General features: G+C 52.6%; 1 protein-coding gene across 1 annotated transcript; it reads left to right on the forward strand.

Annotated features, from left to right (window-relative positions):
• The first annotated feature begins 268 nt into the window (after positions 1–268).
• Positions 269–22,102, forward strand: emilin1b (elastin microfibril interfacer 1b). The gene is made up of 7 exons (XM_078404689.1): positions 269–607; positions 7,994–8,119; positions 9,763–9,935; positions 10,670–12,844; positions 15,034–15,087; positions 16,555–16,689; positions 20,124–22,102. The coding sequence occupies exons 1-7, from the start codon at positions 426–428 to the stop codon at positions 20,450–20,452; spliced, it is 3,174 nt and encodes a 1,057-aa protein (XP_078260815.1). The 5' UTR covers positions 269–425; the 3' UTR covers positions 20,453–22,102.
• The last annotated feature ends 5,069 nt before the right edge of the window (positions 22,103–27,171 follow it).

Here is a 27,171-nt window from a genome sequence, read left to right on the forward strand (position 1 = left end):
GGCTGGGCTGGGTTGAGCTGGGCTGGGCTAAACTGGGCTGGGCTGGGCTGGGCTGGGCTGAGCTGGGCTGGGCTGGGGTGAGCTGGGCTGGGCTGGGCTGGGTTGAGCTGAGTGTTGGGGAGGCGGGGGTTTCCTGGAATAACCAGGCTTGGCAGCGGATTCTGTCTTGCATTCCGGAGCTGAGTTTAACAAGGACCAGATGTGAGCCAGTGAGGAAGGAGGGAGGGAGGGAGAGGGAGCTGGGGGCGGTGGTCACCTAGGAGGGACACAGAGAGGAGGTTGGACGAGGAGCCCGGGCACAGACTGGGTTGGCGAGAGATTGGCATTGCATTGCATTGCATTGGGGAGCCGGGACTGTGCCCTGCCCCTGCCCTAGTGAAGCTTCGCACTCCCGCGTCCCCGGGACGTCCCGGGACGGGACAGAGATGCCGACACTGGCGCTCTCCGCTGTCTGCGCCCTCTCCCTCTCCCTCTCCCTCTCCCTCTCACTCTCACTCTCACTCTGCACCGCCGCCTCTCCCCGACCCCGCACCTACAGCCTCTATACCGGGGCAAGCGGCCGCCACAACACCCGCACCGCCCGGCAACCGGCCGCCAACACTCACAGGTGAGCGGGGAGAGAGAGGGGAGGGAGGGGAGGGGAGGGGAGGGAGGGGAGGGGAGAGGGAGGGGAGAGGGGAGAGAGGGAGAGAGAGGGAAAGGGAGAGAGTGCAGGGGGTGAGATGGAGGGGAGGGGAGCACGGGGGGGTGGGGAAGGGGGAGAGAGGAGAGGGAAGGAAGGAGAGATGAGAAGGGAGGAGAGCATGGGAGAGAGAGAGAGAGAGGGGGGTGGAGGGGAGAGAGAGAGAGAGAGGTGGAAGGGGAGGGGGTGGAAGGGAGGAAGAGAGAGGGGGAGAGAGGGGTGGATGGGAGGGGGAGAGGGGTGGATGGGAGGGGGAGAGGGTGGATGGGAGGGGGAGAGAGGGGTGGAAGGGAGGAAGAGAGAGGGGGAGAGAGGGGTGGATGGGAGGGGGAGAGGGGTGGTGGGAGGGGGAGAGGGGTGGTGGGAGGGGGAGAGGGGTGGTGGGGGGAGAGAGGGAAGGAAGGAGAGATGGGAGAGAGGGTGAAGGGGAGAGGAGAGGGATGGAAGGGAGAGAGAGAAAGGCGGAAGGGGAGGGGGTGGAAGGGAGGGAGAGAGAGGGGGGGAGAGGGGTGGATGGGAGGGGGAGAGGAGTGGTGGGGGAGAGAGGGAAGGAAGGAGAGATGGGAGGGAGGGAAGGGAAGACTGAGGAGAGCATGGGAGAGAGAGAGAGAGAGAGAGAGGTGGAAGGGGAGATAGAGAGATGGAAGGGGTGGGGGGGGGGGTGGGAGAGAGTGGAGGGAGAAGAGGTGGGAGCAAGGCGGAGGGAAGGGAGGATGAGCGATGGAAGATGACGGGACGTTGAGGCAAGAGTGTTCTCTGGTCACACATCCCGAAATGGGACGATTAAACTCTGAAGACAGACACGAAAAGCTGGAGCAACTCAGTGGGACAGGCAGCATCTCTGGAGAGATCCTTACTTGCAGGACATGTAAACATGTGTAAGACCCACAATAAACACAAATGCCAGTATAAATGGTTTTTTGTTTAAATAAGGGAACGAGGGAAAGGAAGGTTAGAGGCAGAAGGAGGGGTTGAAGTGAAGATCATTAACATCCACATTGCGGAGAATTGTGGACCCAGCCCAGACCACCACACAAACCAACCTCCCTTCCATTGACTCCATCTACCCCTCACGCTGCCTCGGCAAGGCCAGCAGCACAACCAAGGACCAGTCTCACCCCCCCGGCCACTCCCTCTTCTCCCCTCCAGGTATAGAAGTGTGAAAACGCACACCTCCAGATTCAGGGACAGTTTCTTCCCAGCTGTTATCAGGCAACTGAACCATCCTACCACAACCAGAGAGCAGTGCTAAACTACTATCTACCTCATGGGTGACCCTCGGACTATCCTTGATCGGACTTTGCTGGCTTTACCTTGCACTACACGTTATTCCCTTATCATATCATATCATATCATATCATATATCTACAGCCGGAAACAGGCCTTTTCGGCCCTCCAAGTCCGTGCCGCCCAGCGATCCCCGTACATTAACACTATCCTACACCCACTAGGGACAATTTTTACATTTACCCAGCCAATTAACCTACATACCTGTACGTCTTTGGAGTGTGGGAGGAAACCGAAGATCTCGGAGAAAACCCACGCAGGTCACGGGGAGAACGTACAAACTCCTTACAGTGCAGCACCCGTAGTCAGGATCGAACCTGTGTCTCCGGCGCTGCATTCGCTGTAAAGCAGCAACTCTACCGCTGCGCTACCGTGCCGCACACTGTAAATGGATCGATTGTAATCATGTATTGTCTTTTTGCTGACTCGGTAGCACGCAACAAGAGCTTTTCACTGTACCTCGCTCGGTACACGTGACAATAAACTAGACTGAACTGAAATGAACTCTTTGGCCCCATTTGTGAGGGTCAACTCTTCCTCCCTCTCTCCCCTCATCCCTGCGACACTCTCCCGTCCAACTATCTCTCAGTTTTCACCTCAGATTTCACCACACCACCATTAGTAAGAGACAAGTGCTTTCAGTTACTCCAAAGCCTCCCCATTACTTTCATCACCTGTTGTCTGAGTCCTATAGCTAGTGGTTGGCCAGAGGAACGCTTGAGATTGGGGGAAGATGCCGGTGTCTGGTCTTAGATACAAAAAGCTGGAGTAACTCAGTGGGTCAGACAGCATCTCTGGAGAGAAGGAAGAGGTGACGTTGTGGGTCAAGACCCTTCGTCAGACGTGCCTGGTCAGTTGGCAGAAGATGCCCAGTAGAACCTAATTTGAGGAAGGACGTCCTTGCTATTGAGGCAGTGCAGCGTAGGTTCACGAGGTTAATCCCTGGGATGGCGGGACTGTCATACGAGGAAAGATTGGAAAGACTGGTCTTGTATTCACTGGAAGTTAGAAGGATGAGAGGGGGATCTTATGGAAACGTATAAAATTATAAAAGGACTGGACAAGCTAGATGCAGGAACAATGTTCCCAATGTTGGGGGAGTCCAGAACCAGGGGCCACAGTCTAAGAACAAAGGGGAGGCCATTTAAAACTGAGGTGAGAAGAAACCTTTTCACCCAGAGAGTTGTGAATTTGTGGAATTCTCTGCCACAGAGGGCAGTGGAGGCCAATTCTCTGGATGAATTTAAAAGAGAGTTAGATAGAGCTCTAGGGGCTAGTGGAATCAAGGGATATGGGGAGAAGGCAGGCACGGGTTACTGATTGTGGATGATCAGCCATGATCACAATGAATGGCGGTGCTGGCTCGAAGGGCTGAATGGCCTCCTCCTGCGCCTATTTACTATGTTTCTATGAAAGCCTACGATGTTTCTGGAGAGGTGCAGTGCGCTGAGAGTGGAGCGACAGTGTGTCACAGATCCATCAAAGGGCCCGGTCAATCAGACTCAGTGTATTCCATTAATGGAGGCGTGGAATCTAAAGCCGGGAGATCACGTTGGCATTACAGTTCGTACAGCAACGTCTGAAATGTTTTGCAGAGGGAGGGAGACCCTTGAGAAGGAGGGTGAAGAGGAGAGCAGGGCTGAGGGGTTTAATAGACAATAGACAATAGGTGCAGGAGGAGGCCATTTGGCCCTTCGAGCCAGCACCGCCATTCAAGGTGATCATGGCTGATCATTCTCAATCAGTACCCCGTTCCTGCCTTCTCCCCATACCCACTGACTCCGCTATCCTTAAGAGCTCTATCTAGCTCTCTCTTGAAAGCATTCAGAGAATTGGCCTCCACTGCCTTCTGAGGCAGAGAATTCCACAGATTCACAACTCACTGACTGAAAAAATTAGAGATGTCCCTGTAATTGGAAGGGCAAAATATGGCTTTGGGCATGGGAAATTGTGTGATTAAACATAGAACAGTGCAACACAGGGACCAGGCTTAAAATGCCCACGCCGACCGTACAGCAAGCTAGCGTAGTGGATTCTGCCTGTACATGACCCACATGCCTCCCGTTCCCTGTATATCCAGGTGCTGATCGAAAAGCCTCTTAAATTGGCTAACTCAACCTGGCTCCAATACCATCATCCACCAACTCTGGCAGCGAGCTCCAGGCACCTGTGAAAAACAAAGTGCCCACATTTAGCTTAGTTTAGAGATACAGCGCAGAAACAGGCCCTTCGGCCCACCGGGTCCGCGCCGCCCAGCGATCCCCGCACATTAACACTATCCTATACCCCACCTCGAGGGACTTTTTTAACATTTGCCAAGCCAATTAACCTACAAACCTGTACGTCTTTGGAGTGTGGGAGGAAACCGAAGATCTCGGAGAAAACCCACGCAGGTCATGGGGAGAACGTACAAACTCCGTACAGACAGCACCCGTAGTGGGGATGGAACCCGGGTCTCCGGCGCTGCATTCACTGTAAGGCAGCTACTCTACCGCTGCGCCACCGTGACCGCCCAAACTCCTTTAACTTCTCCTTTAAACTTTCCAGTTTGACCTTAAAACCATGTTTTCTGCCACCTTGGGGAACGTTGTTCCGACCCTATCTATGCCACTCATCATTTTATATATTTCTTTCAGGTCTCCTCTGAACCTCTGACACTCCAGAGAAAACAATCTAAATATAACCAGGCTCTCCTTAGAGTTAATACCAGTCAGCATTCTGGTAAACCTCCTCTGCATCCTCACCCAAGCCTTCACATTTGTCCCGTAACGGGGAGACCAGAACTACACACCATACTCCAAATGTGGCCTAACCAAAGTTTTATATCGCTGGAACATGACTTCCTGACTCTTATACACAACGCCCTGACTGATGAAGGCAAGCAAGCCATACACCTTCTTTATCACTCCATCTACTTATGTTGCCACTTTGAAGGAGCAATGAACTTGGACCTTAATGTACATAATGCTGTTCAGGGCAGGGGTGCCAACTATCTCACTCCCAAATAAGGGACAAGGTGACGTCACCGCCCTGCGCCCCACGTGACTTCACCCAGCCAGCGCCCACGTGCTCCCGCTCCACCAATGGCGGGAGGCGGGTTGCTACCTAACCTCCGTTAGGCGGCGCCTGGGCCTCTGGGCAAAGGTTACTGATTGTGGATGATCAGCCTCGATCACAATGAATGGCGGTGCTGGCTCGAAGGGCCGAATGGCCTCCTCCTGCACCTAGTTTCTATGTTTCTATGATATGGGGAGAAGGCAGGCACGGGTTACTGATTGTGGATGATCAGCCATGATCACAATGAATGGCGGTGCTGGCACGAAGGGCCAAATGGCCTCCTCCTGCACCTTTTTTCTATGTTTCTATGTTTACAGCCACATACCCAAAAACCATTCCACGCCGACCAGCGATCCCCTCACACTAACACTACCCTACACACACTAGGGACAATTTACGATTACACCAAGCCAAATAGCCTGCAAACCTGCACGTCTTTGGAGTGTGGGAGGAAACCAAAGATCTCGGAGAAAACCCACGCAGGTCACGGGGAGAACGTACAAACTCCGTAGTGGGGATGGAACCCGGATCTCAAGCACTGTCAGGTAGCAGCTCTACCGCTGCGCCACTGTGCCGCCCGTAGGTTTGAGGTTTGCATGTCCTCTATTTGGGCTGGAGGTGTGGGCACTTTCCGCAGATCCTGCCTCCGTCTTTCCACTACAGACGCCCAGTTTTATGGACCAGCTCCAAACCCGGGCACATGCCATTGATTCCGACAAAGTAACCACATTTAAAGTTTCCCAACCCACACTCTGCTTCATCAACAGAGGCCCATTTCAATCGCCAATTGTGTCAAAAGTCAGTTACCTGAATAGGCTGTGGATTGTGTCAACAGAGGCTTTGGGCGAGGCTTGTGCTGAAATAGTCTACTTCAGCACAGACCTCAGGCTGGCGAGCGAGCCATCGATGTGATGCTGTTGACACAGCTGGCCTCCATTTCTCTGTTTCCAGTTGCCTCTTGCACACATTGATGTAATCTCCCTCTCCTTGGCGTTGAACACAGGGACTGTTCATTCATGGAGTCACAGACAGGTCACTGTGTGAACACTCAAGACCACTTGGCCCATCAAGCCTGCCTCCCCCTCCCCCCTTTGACAAAAGACCACAGTTTACCCAGCTCCTACCCTGTCTGCCCACAGTCACCTCTCACCGCTCCCTCATCAATCTATCGCCTTCTGCCCAAACAACAGTCAACGCCTCTGCTGCCACCTTGCTTTGAGGAAAAGCGCGGTCACGGTGGCGCAGCGGTAGAGTTGCCGCCTTACAGCGAATGCAGCGCCGGAGATCCGGGTTCCATCCCCACTACGGGTGCTGTCTGTACGGAGTTTGTACGTTCTCCCCGTGATCTGCGTGGGTTTTGTCCGAGATCTTCGCTTTCCTCCCACACTCCAAAGACGTACAGGTTTTGTAGGTTAACTGGCTTGGTAAATGTAAACATTGTCCCTAGTGTGTGTAGGATAGTGTTAATGTGCGGGGATCGCTGGTTGGTGTGGACTCGGTGGGCCGAAGGGCCTGTTTCTGCGCTGTATCTCCAAACTAAACTAAAGTAATATTATACCTCATCTCTGCCTTAAGTGGGTGAACCCTAGCTCTAGACTCCCTCCACATCTGCCCTTCAAGAGGTTTCTAAAATCACGAGGGGCATGGATGAGGTGGATGTTCACCTGGGAAGGGAAGTCTAAAACTAAAGGGCCTAAGTTACAAGTAAGAGGAGAAGGAATTACAAGAGACATGAAGGTGGTGGGTATATGGGACACGCTGTCAGAGGAGGTAGTTGACGCAGGTACTATAACAACACTTAAAGGACATTTGGACAGTAAATGGTGGCGCAGCGGTAGAGTTGCTGTGTTACAGGCAACACTTGCATTGCCAGAGACCCGAGATTGATCCTGGCTACAGAGAGTCTGTACAGAGTTTGTATGTTCTCCCCGTGACAAGTTCACAAGTTATAGGAGTAGAATTAGGCCATTCGGCCCTTCGAGTCCACTCTGCCGTTCAATCCTGGCTGATCTCTGCCTCCTAATCCCATTTTCCTGCCTTCTCCCCACAACCCTTGACACCCGTTCTAATCAAGAATTTGTCTATCTGCCTTAACAATATCCACTGACTTGGCCTCCACAGCCGTCTGTGGCAATGAGTTCCACAGATTAACTACCCTCTGACTAAAGAAGTTCCTCCTCACCTCCTTTCTAAAAGAGTGCCCTTTATTTCTGAGGTTATGACCTCTGGGCCTAGACTCTCCCACCAGTGGAAACATCCTCTCCACATCCATTTCATTATTCTGTGTGTTTCAATGAGGTCCCCCCCTCAACCTTCTAAACTCCAGCGAGTACAGGCCCAGTGCTGACAAACGCTCATCATAGGTTAACCCACTCATTCCTGGGATCATTCTTGTAAACCTCCTCTGGACCTTGTCCTGAGTTAGCACATCCTTCTTAGATATGGGGCCTGGTTCGATCCCGACTATGGGTGCTGTCTGTAGGGAGTTTGTACATTCTCCCCGTGACCTGCGTGGGTTTTCTCTGAGAACTTCGGTTTCCTCCCACACTCCAAAGACATACAGGTTTGTAGGTTACTTGCCTTGGTATAAATATAAAAATTGTCCCTGGTGTGTGTGTAGGATTGTGTTGGTGTGCGGGGATCGCAGGTCGGTGCGAACACGGTGGGCCGAAGGGCCTGTTTCTACGCTGAATCTCTAAACTAACACTTAAAACACATTGTTTGTCTACATTTCCACCAGTGACCATGTTGTGAAAATATTGCTGTCAAGACTTGTGTAAGACACGTTTCTCCATTGCATTCTGTAAATAGTCACTGCCTCTCTACCTGTTAATTGGCCAACACCGAAACACTGAGTGCTACCGAGCAAGTTCTCATCTCAACCTCATCCAATGTTTCAAACTGCACTCATGCTACCGGGGGGAGGGGCCTGTGCTCCAGTCAAATTGATCTTCTGACCCTCTGCAGGAACTGGTGTGCTCACGTGGTGACTCGGGTGGTGTCCTGTGTCGTGGAGGATGGTGTTGCAACCTACGTGCGGCCAGAGTACCAGCCCTGTGGCTGGGGCCAGATCCAGTGCCCACGGACTGTGACGTGAGTGTCTGGCGGCGGGCTACCAGGTCAAGGGCAAGTGCCCAGCGTCAGTGGCTGGGTCACGGTGCCCAGGGTCATGTTGGGTCAGAATGCCCAGGGTCACGTTGGTTCACTGTGCCCAGGGTCACGTTGGGTCAGAGTGCCCAGGGTCATGGTGGGGTCACTGTGACCAGGGTCATGTTGGGTCAGAGTGCCCAGGGTCACGTTGGTTCACTGTGCCCAGGGTCACGTTGGGTCAGAGTGCCCAGGGTCATGGTGGGGTCACTGTGCCCAGGGTCATGTTGGGGTCACTGTGCCCAGGGTCACGTTGGGGTCAGAGTGCCCAGGGTCACGTTGGGGTCAGAGTACCCAGGGTCACGTTGGGGTCAGCGTGCCCAGGGTCACATTGGGGTCTGTGCCCAGGGTCACGTTGGGGGTCAGAGTGCCCAGGGTCAGTGGCTGGGTCACTGTGCCCAGGGTCACGTTGGAGTCAGAGTGCCCAGGGTCAGTGTGGGGTCAGAATGCGCAGGGTCATGTTGGGTCAGAGTGTGCAGGGTCACGTTGGGGTCAGAATGTCCAGGGTCACGTTGGGGTCAGAGTGCCCAGGATCATGTTGGGGTCACTGTGCCCAGGGTCACGTTGGGTCAGAGTGCCCAGGGTCATGTTGGGGTCACTCTGCCCAGGGTCGCGTTGGGGTCAGAGTGCCCAGGGTCATGTTGGGGTCAGAGTGCCTAGGGTCACGTTGGGGTCAGAGTGCCCAGGGTCCTGTTGGGGTCAGAGTGCACAGGGTCACATTGGGGTCAGAGTGCCCAAGGGTCAGTGTTGGGTCAGTACCCAGGGTCATGTTGGGGTCAGAGTGCGCAGGGTCAGTGATGGGGTCAGAGTGCCCAGGGTCACGCTGGGGTCACTGTGCCCAGGGTCATGTTGGGGTCAGAGTGCCCAGGGTCATGTTGGGTCATAGTGCCCAGGGTCATGTTGGGGTCAGAGTCATGAGGGTCAGTGATGGGGTCAGAGTGTACAAGGTCACATTGGGGTCAGAGTGCCCACGGTCAGTGATGGGGTCAGAGCGCACAGGGTCACATTGGGGTCAGAATGCACAGGGTCACACTAGGGTCAGAGTGCCCAGGGTCATGTTGGGTCAGAGTGCCCAGGGTCATGTTGGGGTCAGAGTGCCCAGGGTCATGTTGGGGTCAGAGTGCCCAGGGTCATGTTGGGGTCAGAGTGCCCAGGGTCATGTTGGGGTCAGAGTGCCCAGGGTCATGTTGGGGTCAGAGTGCCGAGGGTCAGTGATGGGGTCAGAGTGCGCAGGGTCAATGATGGGGTCAGAGTGCCTAGGGTCATGTTGGGGTCAGAGTGCCGAGGGTCAGTGATGGGGTCAGAGGGCACAGGGTCAATGATGGGGTCAGAGTGCCCAGGGTCACATTGGGGTCAGAGTGCTCAGGGTCAGTGTGGGGTCAATAGCCAGGGTCATGTTTGGGTCAGAGTGAGCAGGGTCATGTTTGGGTCAGAGTGCGCAAGGTCATGTTTGGGTCAGAGTGCACAGGGTCATGTTGGGGTCAGAGTGCGCAGGCATCATGGTGCCATGTTTTATATCTTGCTTGTATTTCTGCATCTGTTGATGCATTGATGCTGAACCTGGCTGTTCTACAATCTGCCTCTTCAAGGTATCGTTCCTTCATGAGACCACGATACAAGACCGCCTACAAAATGGTCACTGAGATGGAATGGAGGTGTTGTCATGGTCACTCTGGCGATGACTGTTCCGTGAGTCCCGGACTGTATGAGGAAGAGAATCCCAGGCCAAGCAACAGAGAACCAGCAGAGTTGCCGGAGGAAGGTACGAGATACAGCTCCTGGCCATTCAGCCCATCGTTACACTGTCTGCAAGTCCAACAAGGGCCGCACGGTGGCGCAGCGGTAGAGTTGCTGCCTTACAGTGCTTATACCGACAGAGACCGGCCCAAGTTCGATCCTGACTACGAGCGCCGTCTGTACGGAGTTTGTACGTTCTCCCCGTGACCTGCGTAGGTTTTCTCCGAGATCTTCGGTTTCTTCCCACACTCCAAAGACGTGCAGGTTTGTAGGTTAATTGACTGGGTAAATGTAAAAATTGTCCCTAGTGGGTGTAGGATAGTGTTAATGTGCGGGGATCGCTGGGCGGTGTGGACTCGGTGGGCCGAAGGGCCTGTTTCCGCGCTGTATCTCTAAATCTAAAAAAAATCTAAATCGGTACGTTCTCCCCGTGACCTGCGTGGGTTTTCTCCGAGATCTTCGGTTTCTTCCCACACTCCAAAGACGTGCAGGTTTGTAGGTTAATTGGCTTGGTGTATGTGTAAATTGTCCCTAGTGTGTGTGGGATAGTGTTAATGTTTGGGGATTGCTGGTCGGTGTGGACTCGGTGGGCCGAAGGGCCTCTTTCCGCACTGTATCTCTAAACTAAACTATAAAAAATACTGTTGCTGGCCATTCAGCCCATCGTTGGTCTGTCTGCAAGCCCAAGCTGTCTGTCTGTCTGCATATTTCCCTCGTGCTCCAGATGCATGATTGCCTCTCCATTGTGTGGTTCCACAGGAGGAAGAGACTGGGACTCATCTTACCTGATGGAAGCCACGATCCAGAGGTTGACCCAGCAGGTTCACACCCTTCAGTCCACCATGGAAACCATGAATGGGAGGTTCCAGGAGGACCTGCGGAGAGTGGTGGAGCAAGTGTTGAACGGGAGGCAGCCGGCAGACGCTGCCGTGCTGCCCGACATGAAGAACACCATCAGCGACATCCAGAGCAAGCTGCACCAGATCGACAACCGTGTCAGGGAGCACGACACTGAGATCGACCTCTTGAACACCATCAAAACACCCGGAGCAGGCGGCGCTGGGCCCGACGTGGGCAGGAAGCTGTCCGACCTGAAGGAGGAGTTGGTGCGAGAGGTGGAGACTCGGAGCTCCTGCTCGTCCTGCCGGGCCGACGTTGAGCTCCTGCGGCAACAGCAGGACACGTTGAACCAGAGACTGCAGGAGATGGCCAGAGTATTCAACGGCTCCCAGCACCACAGCCAGCTCCTGATCGAGGGCATGCACCAGCACATCAATGGGCTGACTGGGGCCGGAGTCCACGCGTGCTGCGGGGAAGTAGAACGTGTGAAGACCAAGGTGGAGGAGGTGGAGAGCAAGCTGGTGACCCTGTCCGAAGCCGTGGTCAGATTGGAGCAGGGTTCCTCCAGCCCGTCTCCCGGTTCCACCGCGGGCGCCGCGCGGTGGGAAGAGCAGTACCTTAAACAGCTCCAGAACGTGGAGCGCAGGCTGAACCTGACCGAGGCAAACCTCGATAAACGCCTCACGTCCCACCTCAAGAACCTGAGGGGCGAATTTGGAGACCGGATCCAGGAGATCAAGGAGCGGCTGAACGGGATGGTGTCCACGGCGAGCAACGACACCATCTTTGGTGACTGGCTGCACGGGGCCAAGGGTGAACTGGACAGGTACCTCACCAAGATGAAGCAGAAGCTGGGAGAAGACGGTGAGAGTGTGGCGTCAGTGGTGAGCCGACTGCACCAGCTGGAGTCCACGGTGCAGGTGGCAGTCGATGGCTGTGCTCAGAGCTGTAACCTTTCACCCACACCGCAGGGCCAAGACTCCACCGGGATGGTGGATGCTTTAACCAAGCTTCAGGAGAAGGATGAGCAACTCGAGCTTCTGATCCAGGACACCGGGAGACGGGTGCACAGCCTGGTCCAGGAAGGAGGTTCACTGAGAAACAGGCTGCAGCAGTTTGGGGGGGAGGCCAAACAGTTGAGAGCAATGATTTATTCCAACGAGGACCGGGTGAAGCTCCTGCACTCGGGCCTGCTGGAGCTGGAGGGCAAATTGCAGACGTCCACCGAGACCAGTCTGACTTTCTGTAGCACCGTGAGAGGAGACCTCCTTCAGCTCAGGAACCAAACAGAGAGTCAGATGCACCGTCTGAGCGAAGAGCTGGACACCATGAAGAGTTGGTTCGACTACATTCAGAACCACTGCTCCTCCTCGTGCTCGGCAGTGCGGGCAGAGTTGGACGGGTTGAAGGAGGACCTGATCGACTCGAGCAGACAGCACAAGGACATCTTGCATAAAGTAGAACACTTCAACAACACCCTCAAAAGGTTTGGGATGGTGGGTGGCAGTTTGGGACTGGACCTAGGGTCAATGCAGGGCGAGCTGCGAGACGTCAAGCTCACCTTCAACTCCGTCAATGACACCTTGAAGGCCCTGGAAGCGACGGTCCACCAGCAGGGTGACAACACGGGCAGGATGAATACCACCTTCACCGTGAGAACCAACAAGCTGATTGCAGACGTCCACAAGGTGCAGGGGGAGATAACGGACCACGTGGAGGACACAGGGAGCAGGTTCACCCACTTCCACAACGAGTTGGGAAGGTTCAGGGCCAATGTAACGGTGGGGTTCAGAGAATGCAGGGATTCCAGCGAGGGGTTTGGGCAACGAGTGTCTAAACTGGAGACGGTTTGCACCAGGCTGGACTCAGTCTCGCAGAGCCTGGAGAAGATCAGAGAGGGCTTGAACAGACATGTGTCCAGCCTGTGGAACTGCCAGCGGGAGGTCAATGCCACACTACAACGGCACTCTGGCGAGCTACAAAGCATCCAGGATACCCAGCTGAGGGATCTGAACCAGAAAATATCCGTCCTCAATCATTCCGTGACTGAGATACACACTGAGGTTCACGACTTCACCACTCAGGACTTCATTGGTGAGTAGCACGGAACCATCGGAGGTAGAATCTGTCGAGGTCCGTCAATCCCTCCCTCCATCTTGGGCAGTCCCGGTGGCACGGCGGTAGAGTTGCTGCCTATATCATCGTCTATATTTCTTGTTTCCCTTTCCCCTGACTCTCAGTCTGAAGAAGGGTCTCGACCCGAAACGTTACCTATTCCTTTTCTCCAGAGATGCTGCCTGACCTGCTGAGTTACTCCAGCATTTTGTGTCTAACTACGGTGGAAAACCTTGGTTATGCTTTGGTTATGAGAAGAGTTTTAGTCACGGAGACAGCAGATTTCACTGAGAGACGAGAGAATGAATGAAAAGGAAGTGTGCTTCACCACTGGGGGCAACACAAACAGGAAGGTATCCATGGCAAGTGGGGGCTTCAAGCTACAGCGTTACCTTCAGGCATGGGCATTGCTGGCGAAGATACTGTTAGACCCCCAGCTGTTCATCACTGTCACTGCCAGTGTGTTGACTTTGGAAATGTGACTGAGGTGGAAAAAATATTGAGAAAGGGCTGCACGGTGGCGCAGCGATAGAGTTGCCGCCTTACAGCGAATGCAGCGCCGGAGACCCGGGTTCCATCCCCACTACAGGTGCTGTCTGTACGGAGTTTGTACGTTCTCCCCGTGACCTGTGTGGGTTTTCTCCGAGATCTTCGGTTTCCTCCCACACTCCAAAGACGTACAGGTATGTAGGTTAATTGGCTTGGTAAATGTGAAAATTGTCCCTAGTGTGTGTAGGATAGTGTTAATGTGCGGGGATCACTGGTCGGCGCGGACCCGGTGGGCCGAAGGGCCTGTTTCCGCGCTGAATCTCTAAACTAAATACTAAAAGTTGGAAAAATAGACACAAAGTGCTGGAGTAACTCAGCGGGTCAGGCAGCATCTGCGGAGAACATGGATAGGTGACGTTTCACAGAGTGCTGGAGTAACTCAGCGGGTCAGTTAGCATCTGTGGAGAACATGGATAGGTGACGTTTCTGGTCGGGGCGTGTAGGAAGGCCGTTGGCCGAGATGAACCATTGATGGACTTGGCTGTTGCAGACCGGGCAGGGTTGAGAAGCCTAGGCCAGAGAGCGAGCTGGAGGTTGGTCTCAAAAAGCTGGAGTAACTCAGCTAGACGGGCAGCATCTCTGGATAGAAAGAATGGGTGACGTTTCGGGTCGAGACCCTTCTTCAAACGGTTGATGTTGGTTCCAATGGCCATATCATTGACCTTGCTCTGGGCTGACTTTGACCCCCACCGTGGGGCGTGGACTTAGCATCGGACCCTGTGATCCCTTGCTTGGGATCGACACTCCAACCGCGGCCTGCGGATTCCAACATGGAGGAGCTCGCAGTCTCGGGTAGAGGCTGATGTTGGTAAGCTCCAGCTGCAGAAGGTTCGACCAGCCCTGACCCGGGGTCAGATCGCCCGGCGTGGGGGAGCTGAGATTCCCTCCCCGATGCAGGAGCTTGATCGCCCCGATGCGGAGGGCCCAAACGCCGCCGGCAACAGGACCCAAGATCGTCCCGGCAGCGGGAGGCTCGAGGCTCCCGACCGCTGGAGGACAAAGAAGGGAAGCAGATTGAACTGTTTTTCGCCTTCCATCACAGTGAGGAATGTGGAGGAGTCACTGTGGGGGATGTTCATGGTAAAATGTATTTTGTGTGTCCTGTTGCTTTTTATTGGTGTGACTGTGTGGCCAATGAGATTCCTTGTATGTTGCAAAACATACTTGGCTAATGCAGGATGAGTTTGAGTTTGACCTGAGGGCTTCCTTGTGACTGCACCAACTGACCCACAGCATCTCCAGCCTCAGCTCTGGGGGGGGGGGGGGTGAGCGAAGAAGGGGAGGGTGGACAAGGCTGGGCTGATCCTGGGTTGGGAGGGGTGGGGGGGTTGGAAGGCAAGGCGGTTGTGGAAGGCAAGGCGGTTGTGGAAGGCAAGGCGGTTGTGGAAGGCAAGGCGGTTGTGGAAGGCAAGGCGGTTGTGGAAGGCAAGGCGGTTGTGGAAGGCAAGGCGGTTGTGGAAGGCAAGGCGGTTGTGGAAGGCAAGGCGGTTGTGGAAGGCAAGGCGGTTGTGGAAGGCAAGGCGGTTGTGGAAGGCAAGGCGGTTGTGGAAGGCAAGGCGGTTACCGGCTCGATTATGTTAACGGTGCGGAGTCAGATCTTCATTGATTTTCTTTTCCAGGTGTGGACGGACCGCCTGGTCCAGCCGGACCATCCGGATACCCCGGACCACAAGGTAGAGCCCCCTCCCTCCCTCCCCCCCTCCCTCCCGCCCGCCCGCCCATGTCCAACGCTGCTTCACCATCAGTCCACAACACATTCCTGGACACGCCTGCATTACCCACGCCGATAAATCCTGGACACACCTGTATCACGTGTGCTGATGAACCATGGACATGCCTGTGTCACGTGTGATGATAAGTCCTAGACATGCTTGCATCTTGTGTACTGATAAGCCCTGGACACACCTGTACCATGTGTACTGATAAGCCCTGTACACACCTGTATCACGTGTACTTATAAGCCCCGTACACACCTGTATCATGTGCACTTAAGCCCTGTAACACCTGTATCATGTGTACTGAGAAGCCCTGTACACACCTGTATCACGTGTACTTATAAATTCTGTACACACCTGTATCATGCCTGTGTCACGTGTGCTGATAATTCCTGGACATGCCGATGCCACGCTCTGATAAGCCCAGGACACGCCAGTGTCACGCGAGCTGATAGTTCTGTGCTGAAACACGTTGCCAATGTAACTAATTCCATCTGTATGCACATGATCCACATCCCTACAACCCTGGCCTGTTGTGCATCTTTCTAAATCCTTTTCATAGCCACCATGGACTCCCATTTTCCCCACGCCCCACGACAACGTGCTCCACACTCCCACATCTCTCTGTGTACAAACATACTGTCCCCATTCACCTTAAACCTACTGTATGCTCTCCCATATTAAAGCTTGATAAAACGGTCTAGCCTCTGTACGAATCTGTATACACCTCTGATCGATCACCACTCAGCCGCATTTGCTCCAGGGAAAACTCCCACAGTTTATCCGATTAGCGGTAGAGTTGCCACCTTACAGCGAATGCAGCGCCGGAGACCCGGGTTCCATCCCCACTACGGGTGCCGTTGTACGGAGTTTGTACGTTCTCCCCGTGACCTGTGTGGGTTTTCTCCGAGATCTTCGGTTTCCTCCCACACTCCAAAGACGTGCAGGTTTGTAGGTTAATTGGCTTGGTGTATGTGTAAATTGTCCCTAGTGTGTGTAGGATAGTGTTAATGCGCGGGGATCGCTGGGCGGCGCGGACCCGGTGGGCCGAAAGGGCCTGTTTCCGCGCTGTATCTCTAAACTAAACTAAACTAATTGCCACAGGTGAGGTCCCATGTCTAACAATGTCTTTAAGCCCACAAAGACATCTAAGACCTCCTGATTGTTTACATTGCCAGCTTCTTCAATTCCAACCCCCATCTTCCTGAGCGCTCCAACTACCATGACCGTCTCCATGGTGAATGTCAATGGGCAGTGGCCATGTCCTTGTCCTCTGCCTGACCCCTTGTGGGCCCTGCTTTTCCCTGGGTGCCGTGTTGTATGGAACGTGCATTGGGATGTTGCCGTGTGACGAGGCTTCACTCGGTATAACTGTGGCTCCGTGCGCTGACTGACGAACGTCCGTGTGCTTTGCTTTCTCCTCAGGCCTCCCCGGGGTGAGTGCCCATGTTGAGCGGGTTTCATTCTCGGCTGCCCTCACCGCCCCACAGTACAGCACGGGCACCATCCAGTTTAACAAGGTGCTGGTGAACGAAGGAAGCCACTACGATCCCATCACAGGTGAGGCCCCAGGTCTACCATCCCCATCCTTCCAACCTGCCACCCCAATGCCCATTAACCCCCGGCCCATCTCACCTTCAACATTAGTGCCACTCGCTGCACTTTCTCTCCAAGAGCTTTGTTGGCGCAGCGGTAGAGTTGCTGCCTTACAGCGAATGCAGCGCCGGAGACCCGGGTTCGATCCCCACTACGGGTGCTGTCTGTACGGAGTTTGTACGTTCTCCCCGTGACCTGCCTGGGTTTTCTCCGAGATCTTCGGTTTCCTCCCACACTCCAAAGACGTGCAGGTTTGTAGGTTAATTGGCTTGGTGTAAATGTAAACATTGTCCCTAGTGGGTATAGGATAGTGTTAATGTGCGGGGATCGTTGGTCGGCGCGGACCCGGTGGGCCGAGGGGCCTGTTTCCGCGCTGTATCTCTAAACTACACTAAACTAAACTAAAGAGCCATTTCATTGTCTTTTATTCCATTCCTTTGAGGCAGAGATACACAGATTCTTGATTAGTGCGGGTGTCAGGGGTTATAGGGAGAAGGCAGGAGAATGGGGTTAGGAGGGAATGATAGATCAGCCATGATTGAATGGCGGAGTAGACTTGATGGGCCGAATGGCCTAATTCTGCTCCTATACTTATGACCTTATGGCATTCCCCTATTTCTCTTCCAATGATGACCAATGATGCTTTTGAATTCATTTCCAAGCTATGTATCTAAGAGGTTAAGAAAGATGTTTAGGAGTTGTAGAATCGTGTGGTGTGGAAACAAGGCCTTCGGCTCAACTCATCCACGCTGACCAAGATGCCACATCTACACTAGTCCCACTTGCCGATGTTTGGCCCATATCCCTGTAAACATTCCTCTCCATGCACCTGTCTAAATGCCCTTTAAATGTTAACGTTGTATCTGACTCAACTGCCTTCTCTGACAGCACATTTCCTATAACCATCACTGTGTGAAAAAGTTGCCCCCCCAGGTTCCTATTAAACCTTTCCACTCTGACCATAAACTTGTGATCTCTGGTTCTTGATTCACCGACCCTGGGAGAAATACTCTGTGCTTTCAACCTGTCGATTATCCTCATGATTTTATGCACCCTATTAGATTACCCCTTTGGCCACAGTTTAAGAATAAGGGGCAGGCCATTTAGAACGGAGATGAGGAAAAACCTTTTCAGTCAGAGAGTTGTGAATCTGTGGAATTCTCTGCCTCAGAAGGCAGTGGAGGCCAATTCTCTGAATGCATTCAAGAGAGAGCTGGATAGAGCTCTTAAGGATAGCGGAGTCAGGGGGTATGGGGAGAGGGCAGGAACGGGGTACTGATTGAGAATGATCAGCCATGATCACATTGAATGGCGGTGCTGGCTCGAAGGGCTGAATGGCCTCTTCCTGCACCTATTGTCTGTTGTGCTGCAAGGAATGCAGTTTAGCCTGCTTAACCTCTCCCAATAGCTCCATCCCTGGAGTCCAGTTGATATCCTGGTAAATCTTCTCCGCACTCTTTTCAACTTAATGGCATATTTCCAACAGCAGGGTGACCAAAACAGGACACGATGCTCCAAATGCGGCCTCACCAATGAGTTGTACAACTGTAACATAACATCCCGCCGTTCACGGGGTTAATCCCCGGGATGGCGGGACTGTCATATGAGGAAAGCTTGGAAAGGCTGGGCTTGTATTCACTGGAGTTTAGAAGGATGAGAGGGGATCTTATAGAGACGTATAAAAATTATGAAGGACTGGACAAGCCAGATGCAGGAAAAATGTTCCCAATGTTGGGGGAGTCCAGAACCAGGGGTCACAGTCTTAAAATAAAGGGGAGGCCATTTAAGACTGAGGTGAGAAGGAACTTTTTCACCCAGAGAGTTGTGAATTTGTGGAATTCTCTGCCACAGAGGGCAGTGGAAGCCAAATCACTGGATGGATTTAAGAGAGAGTTAGATAGAGCTCTAGGGGCTAGTGGAATCAAGGGATTATGGGGAGAAGGCAGGCACGGGTTACTGATTGTGGATGATCAGCAATGATCACAATGAATGATCAGCCATGATCACATGGAATGGCGGTGCTGGCTCAAAGGGCCGAATGGCCTCCTCCTGCAACTATTTTCTATGTTTCTACCCCAACTTCTGTACTCAATACCCTGGCTGATGAAAGCCAGAAGCCTTCTTCACCCAAGATAGACACAGAAATGCTGGAGTAATTCAGCGGGTTAGGCAGCAGCTCGGGAGAAAAGGAATAGGTGACGCTTGGGGTCGAGACCCTTCACCAGATGGGTCCTTCTTCAACCTATCTACTTGCAATGCCACTTTCAGGGCCAATGTGCAGACATTGTGGGCTGAAGGGCCTGCTCCTGTCCTATGTGCGATGAATAGGGTTCCCTGTTACATTTTCAGATGAATTTATTTTCAAACTCTCTGCCATTCTCTCAGGGCGGCACGGTGGCACAGCGGTCACGTTGCTGCCTGACAGCGTCAGAGACCCTGGTTCGATCCTGACCACGGGGGCTGTCTTTACGGAATTTGTACGTTCTCCCTGTGACCTGCGTGGGTTATCCCGGGTGCTTCCTGGGATGGCAGGACTTTCATATGAAGAAAGACTGGATAGACTCGGCTTGTACTCGCTGGAATTTAGAAGATTGAGGGGGGATCTTATAGAAACTTACAAAATTCTTAAGGGGTTGGACAGGCTAGATGCAGGAAGATTGTTCCCGATGTTGGGGAAGTCCGGAACAAGGGGTCGCAGTTTAAGGATAAGGGGGAAGTCTTTTAGGACCGAGATGAGAACGTTTTTTTTCACACAGAGAGTGGTGAATCTGTGGAATTCTCTGCCACAGAAGGTAGTTGAGGCCAGTTCATTGGCTATATTTAAGAGGGAGTTAGATGTGGCCCTTGTGGCTAAAGGGATCAGGGGGTATGGAGAGAAGGCAGGTACGGGATACTGAGTTGGATGATCAGCCATGATCATATTGAATGGCGGTGCAGGCTCGAAGGGCCGAATGGCCTACTCCTGCACCTATTTTCTATGTTTCTATGTTTCTGTTTCCTCCACACTCCAAAGACGTTGGTTAAATAAAATGTTAAAAAAATTGTCCCTGGTGTGCTATGGATAGTGTTAGTGTTAGTGTGCGGGGATCGCAGGTCGGCGTGGATTCAGTGGGCCGAAGGACCTGTTTTCCTGCTGTATCTCTAAACTAAACTAAACTAAAGATAGACACACAAAGCTGGAGTAACTCAACGGGTCAGAGAGCATCTATGGACAAAAGGAAGAGTGGCATTTCTTAATTTTTCTTATGTTTTGCCTTTATGTCTTGCAAACGTATCAGAATTTAAGGATTTGTGCCCAAGCACTAGACTAGACATTGAGCGTTTTTTTAATCTTTCCTTCATCTCACGTTTGGAGGCTTTGAACCGTAACCTTTCCCTTTCTCTCCCATTGTGTTCAGGTATATTCACCGTGCCCTTTGACGGCCGTTACTTCATCAGCGCTATCCTGACCGGCCATCGCAACCAGCGCATCGAAGCTGTGCTGGCCAAGTCCAACATTGGCTTGGCGAGGATCGACTCTGGGGGTTTCCAGCCCGAGGGCTTGGAGAACAGGCCGGTGATCGGGCCCCAGCCTGCGGCTGGCTCCCTCGGCATCTTCACCATCATCTTACCGCTCAGCCGAGGAGACACCATCTGCATTGACCTGGTGACCGGCAAACTGGCCCACTCTGACGAACCCCTGACTGTCTTCAATGGGGTTCTTCTGTACCAGGATGAGGACATCTGATGGCCGTGCTGCCTCTCCCCCGCCATGCCACAGTACTAGAGCCGGGAAGTATTTACACACCAATATGTTAGGAGCATCATTCACGCCTGAGATTGAGAGCAAGAGCCCAATCGCGGCATTAGGTTTGTGCACTGCTGTTGAACTCTTTATTTAATGTAAAGCAAAGTCGGACACCTACTGTGGCCTTGTTGAAGGGCTTGTGATCATACACCGATCAGCCAAAACATTATGACCACTGACAGGCGAAGTGAATAACATTGATTATCTTGTTGCAATGGCACCTGTCAAGGGGTGGGATATATTAGGCAGCAAGTGAACAGTCAGTTCTTGACGTTGATGTGTTGGATGCAGGAGAAATGGGCAGGAGTAAAGACCTGAGCAGCTTTGACAAGGGCCAAACTGTTATGGCCAGACGACTGGGTCAGAGCATCTGTGAAACGGCAAGGCTTGTGGGGTGCTCCCGGTCAGCAGTGGTGAGTACCTACCGACAGTGGTCCGAGGAGGGACAAACCACAAACCGACGACAGACAGGGTGTTGGGCGCCCAAGGCTCATCGATGCGCGAGGGCAACGAAGGCTATCCTGTCTGGTCCGAACCGACAGAAGGTCGACTGGCACAAGACACAGAAAATGTTAATGGTGGTCACGGGAGGAATGTGTCACAATACACAGTGCATCGCACCCTGCTGCGTATGGGGCTGCACACGGAGGACCAACAGCATATTAGGCAGGGGGTCATAATGTTTTGGCTCGTCAGGTCATAATGTTTTGGCTGATCGGTGTAGTGTCCTCAGTCTGACTGTAAATCTCTACTCTATCTTTGCAAGAGGACTTGATCTTAATCCAAGCCGGAAAACAATGCATTCCCATGGATCTGCAACGTGGCAGGAGCCATCCTGGGTGGAGGAACAGTGGATAGGTAGTTGATCACAGACTTTGACTGCACCCAGGCACAGCCACAGGCTGCCTGCAGGGGCCCAGGTTTACACTGGAAACTGTGTAGGCAGGAACCGCAGATGCTGGTTTACACCTAACATAGACACAAAATGCTGGAGTAACTCAGCGGGACAGGCAGCGTCTCTGGAGAGAGGGAATGGGTGAGGTTTTGGGTCGGAACCTTTCTTCGGACTGAGTGTCAGGGGGGAGGCAGACACAGCGATAAGGAAGGGAAAGGTGCCAAAAGGAGACATCAAAAGAGATGAAGTTCAAGGAAGATGTTTAATGGAAATGGAATAAAATGGAAAATGTTATCTCTGCTTCGTTGTCACCTTCTCCCAGCTAGTGATGATCTACTCTACATTTTCATTGAGTTGCATCATTTTTGATCTGCCGTTTTCACACCTTATCTCCAGGCTCCCCCTCCCCTGACATCAGTCTGAGGAAGGGTCTCGACCCGAAACGTCACCCATTCCTTCTCTCCCGAGATGCTGCCTGACCCGCTGAGTTACTCCAGCATTTTGTGTCTATTTGCACTGGAAGCTGCCGTCTCCGATAAATAAAACAAGCTGACTTACTGCTCAATGCCAGGACTTCTGATTTCAATGTTCTCAGCCGAGATGCACTCCAGACCCCAGCACCATTACTCCCCAGCACCATTACTCCCCAGCTCTCTGCAATCTCCTAGTCTTACTGTAGAACACCATTCAATGTCTAACTGGAACTAAGTTACATGGGATGGGTAACCATACTCTGGCATTCCACTGGTATGTAGGGTTGCCAACTGTCCCGTATTAGCCGGGACAACCCGTATATTGGGCTAAATTGGTTTGTCCCGTACGGGTCCGCCCTTGTCCTGTATTTGGCCCTTGGGGGCGCTGTAGGCTTGGACACTGTAGGCCTGGACACTGTAGGCCCGGACACTGTAGGCCTGGACACTGTAGGCCCGGGGGCCGCTGTAGGCCCGGACACTGTAGGCCCGGGGGCCGCTGTAGGTCCGGACAGGGTAGGCCCGGAGGACAGGGTAGGCCCGGAGGCCCGGGCGCCGCCTAACGGAGGTTGCGTAACAACCCGCCTCCTGGCCCGGGCGGCCGCCATTGGTGGAGCGGTAGCACGTGGCCGCTGGCTGGGTGAGGTCACGTGGGGGGGCGGGGCGGTGAAGTCACCCTTTGTCCCTTATTTGAGAGTGAGAAAGTTGGCAACCCTACTGGAATGTGCTAACGTGCGTCATAGAGAAGAAGGAAAAGTCGTAGAAGTTTAGGATGAAATTCAAAGCTGAAGGTGGGGAGGTGGGGAGACGTTGTTCCCGGCGTGCCAGACGGAGACAGCCGGGCTGCAGATTGCTGAAGGACTTGGAGCAGCGTGATCATAGGGAACAACAATAAAACGGCAGAATGCTTCAAACCTGAAATCAAAATATCATATTCAGTTTTTATTTAAGGTCAGGGATGGATTTAAAAGGCAGGCATGGTAGGCCGGAGGGGGGGAGGGGGGAGGCTGACAGAGTGAGGCTAGACGCAGAGTGCTGGAGTAACTCAGCGGATTAAGGGACAGGCTGCAGTCAGGATCCAACCCCCATCAGCACCGTTTAAATAAATTATTATCAAAAATAATTTATTTAATTCCGCTCACGATACAAAACGAAACCGTGCTAACAGACCCACCAGCGTAGTGCAGAATCACCACATCATCTGGACACTCATTTTCAAACAACTATGCCACAAGTCCTAACAAATACACTACATAACTACTATACAACTATGTCCCTCTCTAACACCACCCGGGCACGGACGTAACCCCGCAACAGGGGCAAGCATCTGGCATGGGCAAAGCCTTCCTTCCGCCTGGCGCCGTGACTCGTGGAAGGCCAGTTTGGCCAGGCCCAGGAGCAACCCAACCAGGACATCCTCGGCACCTATCAGCACCCTGGGGCTGCTCCAACATGTCACCGCTCAACCAAGGATAGGGTTGCCAACTTCCTCTCTCCCAAATAAGGGACAAAGGGTGACGTCACCACGTGACCTCACCCAGCCAGCTCCCGCTCCACCAATGGTGGCCGCCCGGGCCGGGAGGCAGGTTGCTACGCAACCTCAGTTAGGCGGCGGCCGGGCCTACCCTGTCCGGGACTGCAGTGTCCGGGACTGCAGTGTCCGGGCCTACAGTGCCGTCCGGGCCTAATATGGGACAAAGGCAGTCCCTTGCGGGACAAACAAATTTAGCCCAAAATACAGGATGTCCCGGCTAATAAGGGACAGTTGGCAACCCTAGCCAAGAAGCAATCTTGTCAAGAGCCAAAAGCAACAAGTGTTCAGAATTAAAGAACACAGAGCAGACACAGGCCCTTCAGCCCACAATGCCGGTGCTGAACATGATGCCAAGACCAACTCTTATCTACCTGCACGTAATCCATATCCCTCCATGCCCTGCACATAATCCATATCCCTCCATGCCCTGCACATAATCCATATCCCTCCATGCCCTGCACATAATCCATATCCTTCCCCAAAAGTCTAAATATCACTATTCCTCCACCACTACTCCTGGCAGTGTTTCCCATGCACTCCCTACTCTCCGTGTAAAAAGACTTGCCTCGCTCACCTCCTTAAAACTTTGCCCCTCGAGAATTTGGTCTCTAGATTTTGATTTTCCATTCCTGGGAAAATGGTTCTATGTACCCTATCAATGCCTCTCATAACCTGATGTACTTCTATCAGGTCTCCCCTTAACCTCTGGTGTTCCAGAGAAAATAATCCATGTCTGTCCAACCCCTCCCTGTCGATAACACCCACTAATCTAGACAGGATTCCGGTAAACCTCTGCTGCACCGTCTCCAAAGCCTCCACACCCTTCCTGTATTGGGGTGACCAGAACTGGATGTCATACTCCAAATGTGGATGAGGGGAGATGTTATACAGGCACACAAAATCATGAGAGGATTAGATGCACACAGTCTTTTACCCAGAGTAGGGGAATCGAGGACCAGAGGACATAGGTTCAAGGTGAAGGGAAAAAGATTTAATAGGAATCCGAGGGGTAACTTTTCCACACAGAGGGTGGTGGGTGTATGGAACAAGCTGCCAGAGGAGGTAGTGGAGGCTGGGACTATCCCATCGTTTAAGAAACAGATGGACAGGTACATGGATAGGACAGGTTTGGAGGGGTATGGACCAAGCGCAGGCAAGTGGGACTAGGGTAGCTGGGACATTGTTGGCCAGTGTGGGCGAGTTGAGCCGAAGGGCATGTTTCCACACTGTATCACTCTATGACTCTATGTGACTAAAAGTCCTATAAAGTTGCATCACGACTTCCTGCCTCTTTATACTCAATGTCCTGACCAATGAAGCCAAACATACCACACCTCTTCTTTCCCACTCAATCTGCTTTCAGGGAGTTATGGACTTGGACGTAGAACAATACAGCAGAGGAACAAGCCCTTTTGCCTGCAATAAGGGCGGTCACGGTGGCGCGGCGGTAGAGTTGCTGCCTTACAGCGAATGCAGCGCCGGAGACCCGGGTTCCATCCCCACTATGGGCGCTGTCTGTACGGAGTTTGTACGTTCTCCCCGTGACCTGCGTGGGTTTTCTCCGAGATCTTCGGTTTCCTCCCACACTCCAAAGACGTATAGGTTTGTAGGTTAATTGGCTTGGTAAATGTAAACATTGTCCCTAGTGGGTGTAGATAGTGTAGATAGTGGGTGTTAATAGACAATAGACAATAGGTACAAGAGTAGGCCATTCGGCCCTTCGAGCCAGCATCGCCAGTCAACTTGATCATTCTCAATCAGTACCCCGTTCCTGCCTTCTTCCCATACCCCCTGACTCCGCTATCATTAAGAGCTCTATCTAGCTCTCTCTTGAAAGCATCCAGAGAATTGGCCTCCACTGCCTTCTAAGGCAGAGAATTCCACAGTTTTACAACTCTCTGAAAAAGTTTTTCCTCATCTCCGTTCTAAATGGCCTACCCCTTATTCCTAAACTGTGGCCTCTGGTTCTGGAATCCCTCAACATTGGGAACATGTTTCCTGCCTCTAACGTGACCAACCCCTTAATAATCCTATATGTTTCAATAAGATCCCCTCTCATCCTTCTAAATTCCAGTGTATACAAGCCTAGTCGCTCCAGTCTTTCAACATACGACAGTCCCGCCATTCCGGGAATTAACCTAGTAAACCTACGCTGCACGCCCTCAATAGCAAGAATAACCATCCTCAAATTTGGAGACCAAAACTGCACACAGTACTCCAGGTGCGGTCTCACTAGGTCCCTTTACAACTGCAGAAGGACCTCTTTGCTCCTATACTCAACTCCTCTTGTCATAATGGCTAACATGCCATTAGCTTTCTTCACTGCCTGCTGTACCTGCATGCTAACTTTAAGTGACTGATGAATTAGGACACCCAGATCTCGTTGTACGTCCCCTTTTCCTAACTTGACACCATTCAGATAATAATCTGCCTTCCTATTCTTACCACCAAAGTGCAGGGCCGTTTTTACAGCATTATGGGCCCCCGGGCAAAGCAGTGTACTGGGGCCCCTACCGTTACTCTCCCCCCACCCCCCTTTCCCTACCAGCCCCCCTCTGTCGTGCCGGCGAAAAGCACTTACCGAAAAGCACTTAGCGATGGACTTAGGGTGCTACATTGTTGCGAAAAGCACTTACAGATCGCTGTGAGAAGCACTTAGGGATGGAAAATGTTGCGAAAAAAGCACTTATTGAACATACATTTTTTAAGTAGTATTTATTTATTGCAAGTCACTTAACATACACAGATCAGCATGGGGCCCCTATGCTCGTGGGGCCCCGGGCAAGTGCCCATCAGGCCCATGCGTTAAGACAGCCCTGCCAAAGTGGATAACCTCACACTTATCCACATTAAACTGCATCTGCCATGCATCCGCCCACTCACACAACCTGTCCAAGTCACCCTGCAACCTCATAGCATCTGCCTCACAGTTCACACTACCACCCAGCTTTGTATCATATGCAAATTTGCTAATGTTACTTTTAATCCCTTCATCTAAGTCATTAATGTATATTGTGAATAGCTGCGGTCGCAGCACCGAGCCTTGCGGTACCCCACTAGTCACTGCCTGCCTAATATGCAGGGATTGCTGGTTGGCACGAACCCGGTGGGCCGAAGGGCCTGTTTCTGCGCTGTATCTCTAAACTAAACTCATGTCTGTGCCGAACATGATGCCAAGACCAACTCTTATCTGTCTGCGTATAGTCAATATGCCCCCCATGCATATCCATCTGCCGATATCACAGTCTTTTCAATGCCGCTAATGTATCGGCCTCAATCATTACTCCTGGCACTCTGTGTACAATTATGTGCCCCCCAAATCTCCTCAGTCTTTGCCCCTCTCACATAAATATCCCAGTCGCACACACTTACCCATTCCCTGTGTTCATCTGCCTTGCCAGTTAGGCCTCCCGCATTGAAATATAAGCAGTTTAATCCAACAGTCCTTTCTCGCTCCCTGCTGTGAATCTGTCGATCCTGTCTAAGGGACCCGACGTCCTTGCTTTCTGCATGAATGGTCGGCACGGTGGCGCAGCGGTAGAGTTGTTGCCAAAGTTAGGGGGGGTGGTGAATAGCGAGGAAGGGATCTGCAAGCTGCAGGAAGATATAGATGAGATGGTCAGATGGGCGGAGCAGTGGCAGATGGAATTTAATCCTGAAAAGTGCGAGGTGATGCACTTTGGCAGGAATAACTTGGAGAGGGAGTACACCATGAATGGAAGGACCCTAGGGAAGACAGGGGTACAGAGGGACCTTGGAG

The sequence above is a fragment of the Rhinoraja longicauda genome, chromosome 9 (genome assembly GCF_053455715.1).
Source record: "Rhinoraja longicauda isolate Sanriku21f chromosome 9, sRhiLon1.1, whole genome shotgun sequence".
Classification (NCBI taxonomy): domain Eukaryota; kingdom Metazoa; phylum Chordata; class Chondrichthyes; order Rajiformes; family Arhynchobatidae; genus Rhinoraja; species Rhinoraja longicauda.

Coding starts and splice junctions, on each gene's coding strand:
- emilin1b (XM_078404689.1), top strand. CDS start 426: ATGCCGACACTGGCGCTCTCCGCTGTCTGCGCCCTCTCCCTCTCCCTC. Junction 12,845..15,033: donor CACCACTCAGGACTTCATTG/GTGAGTAGCACG, acceptor TTTCTTTTCCAG/GTGTGGACGGACCGCCTGGT. Junction 15,088..16,554: donor CGGATACCCCGGACCACAAG/GTAGAGCCCCCT, acceptor CTTTCTCCTCAG/GCCTCCCCGGGGTGAGTGCC.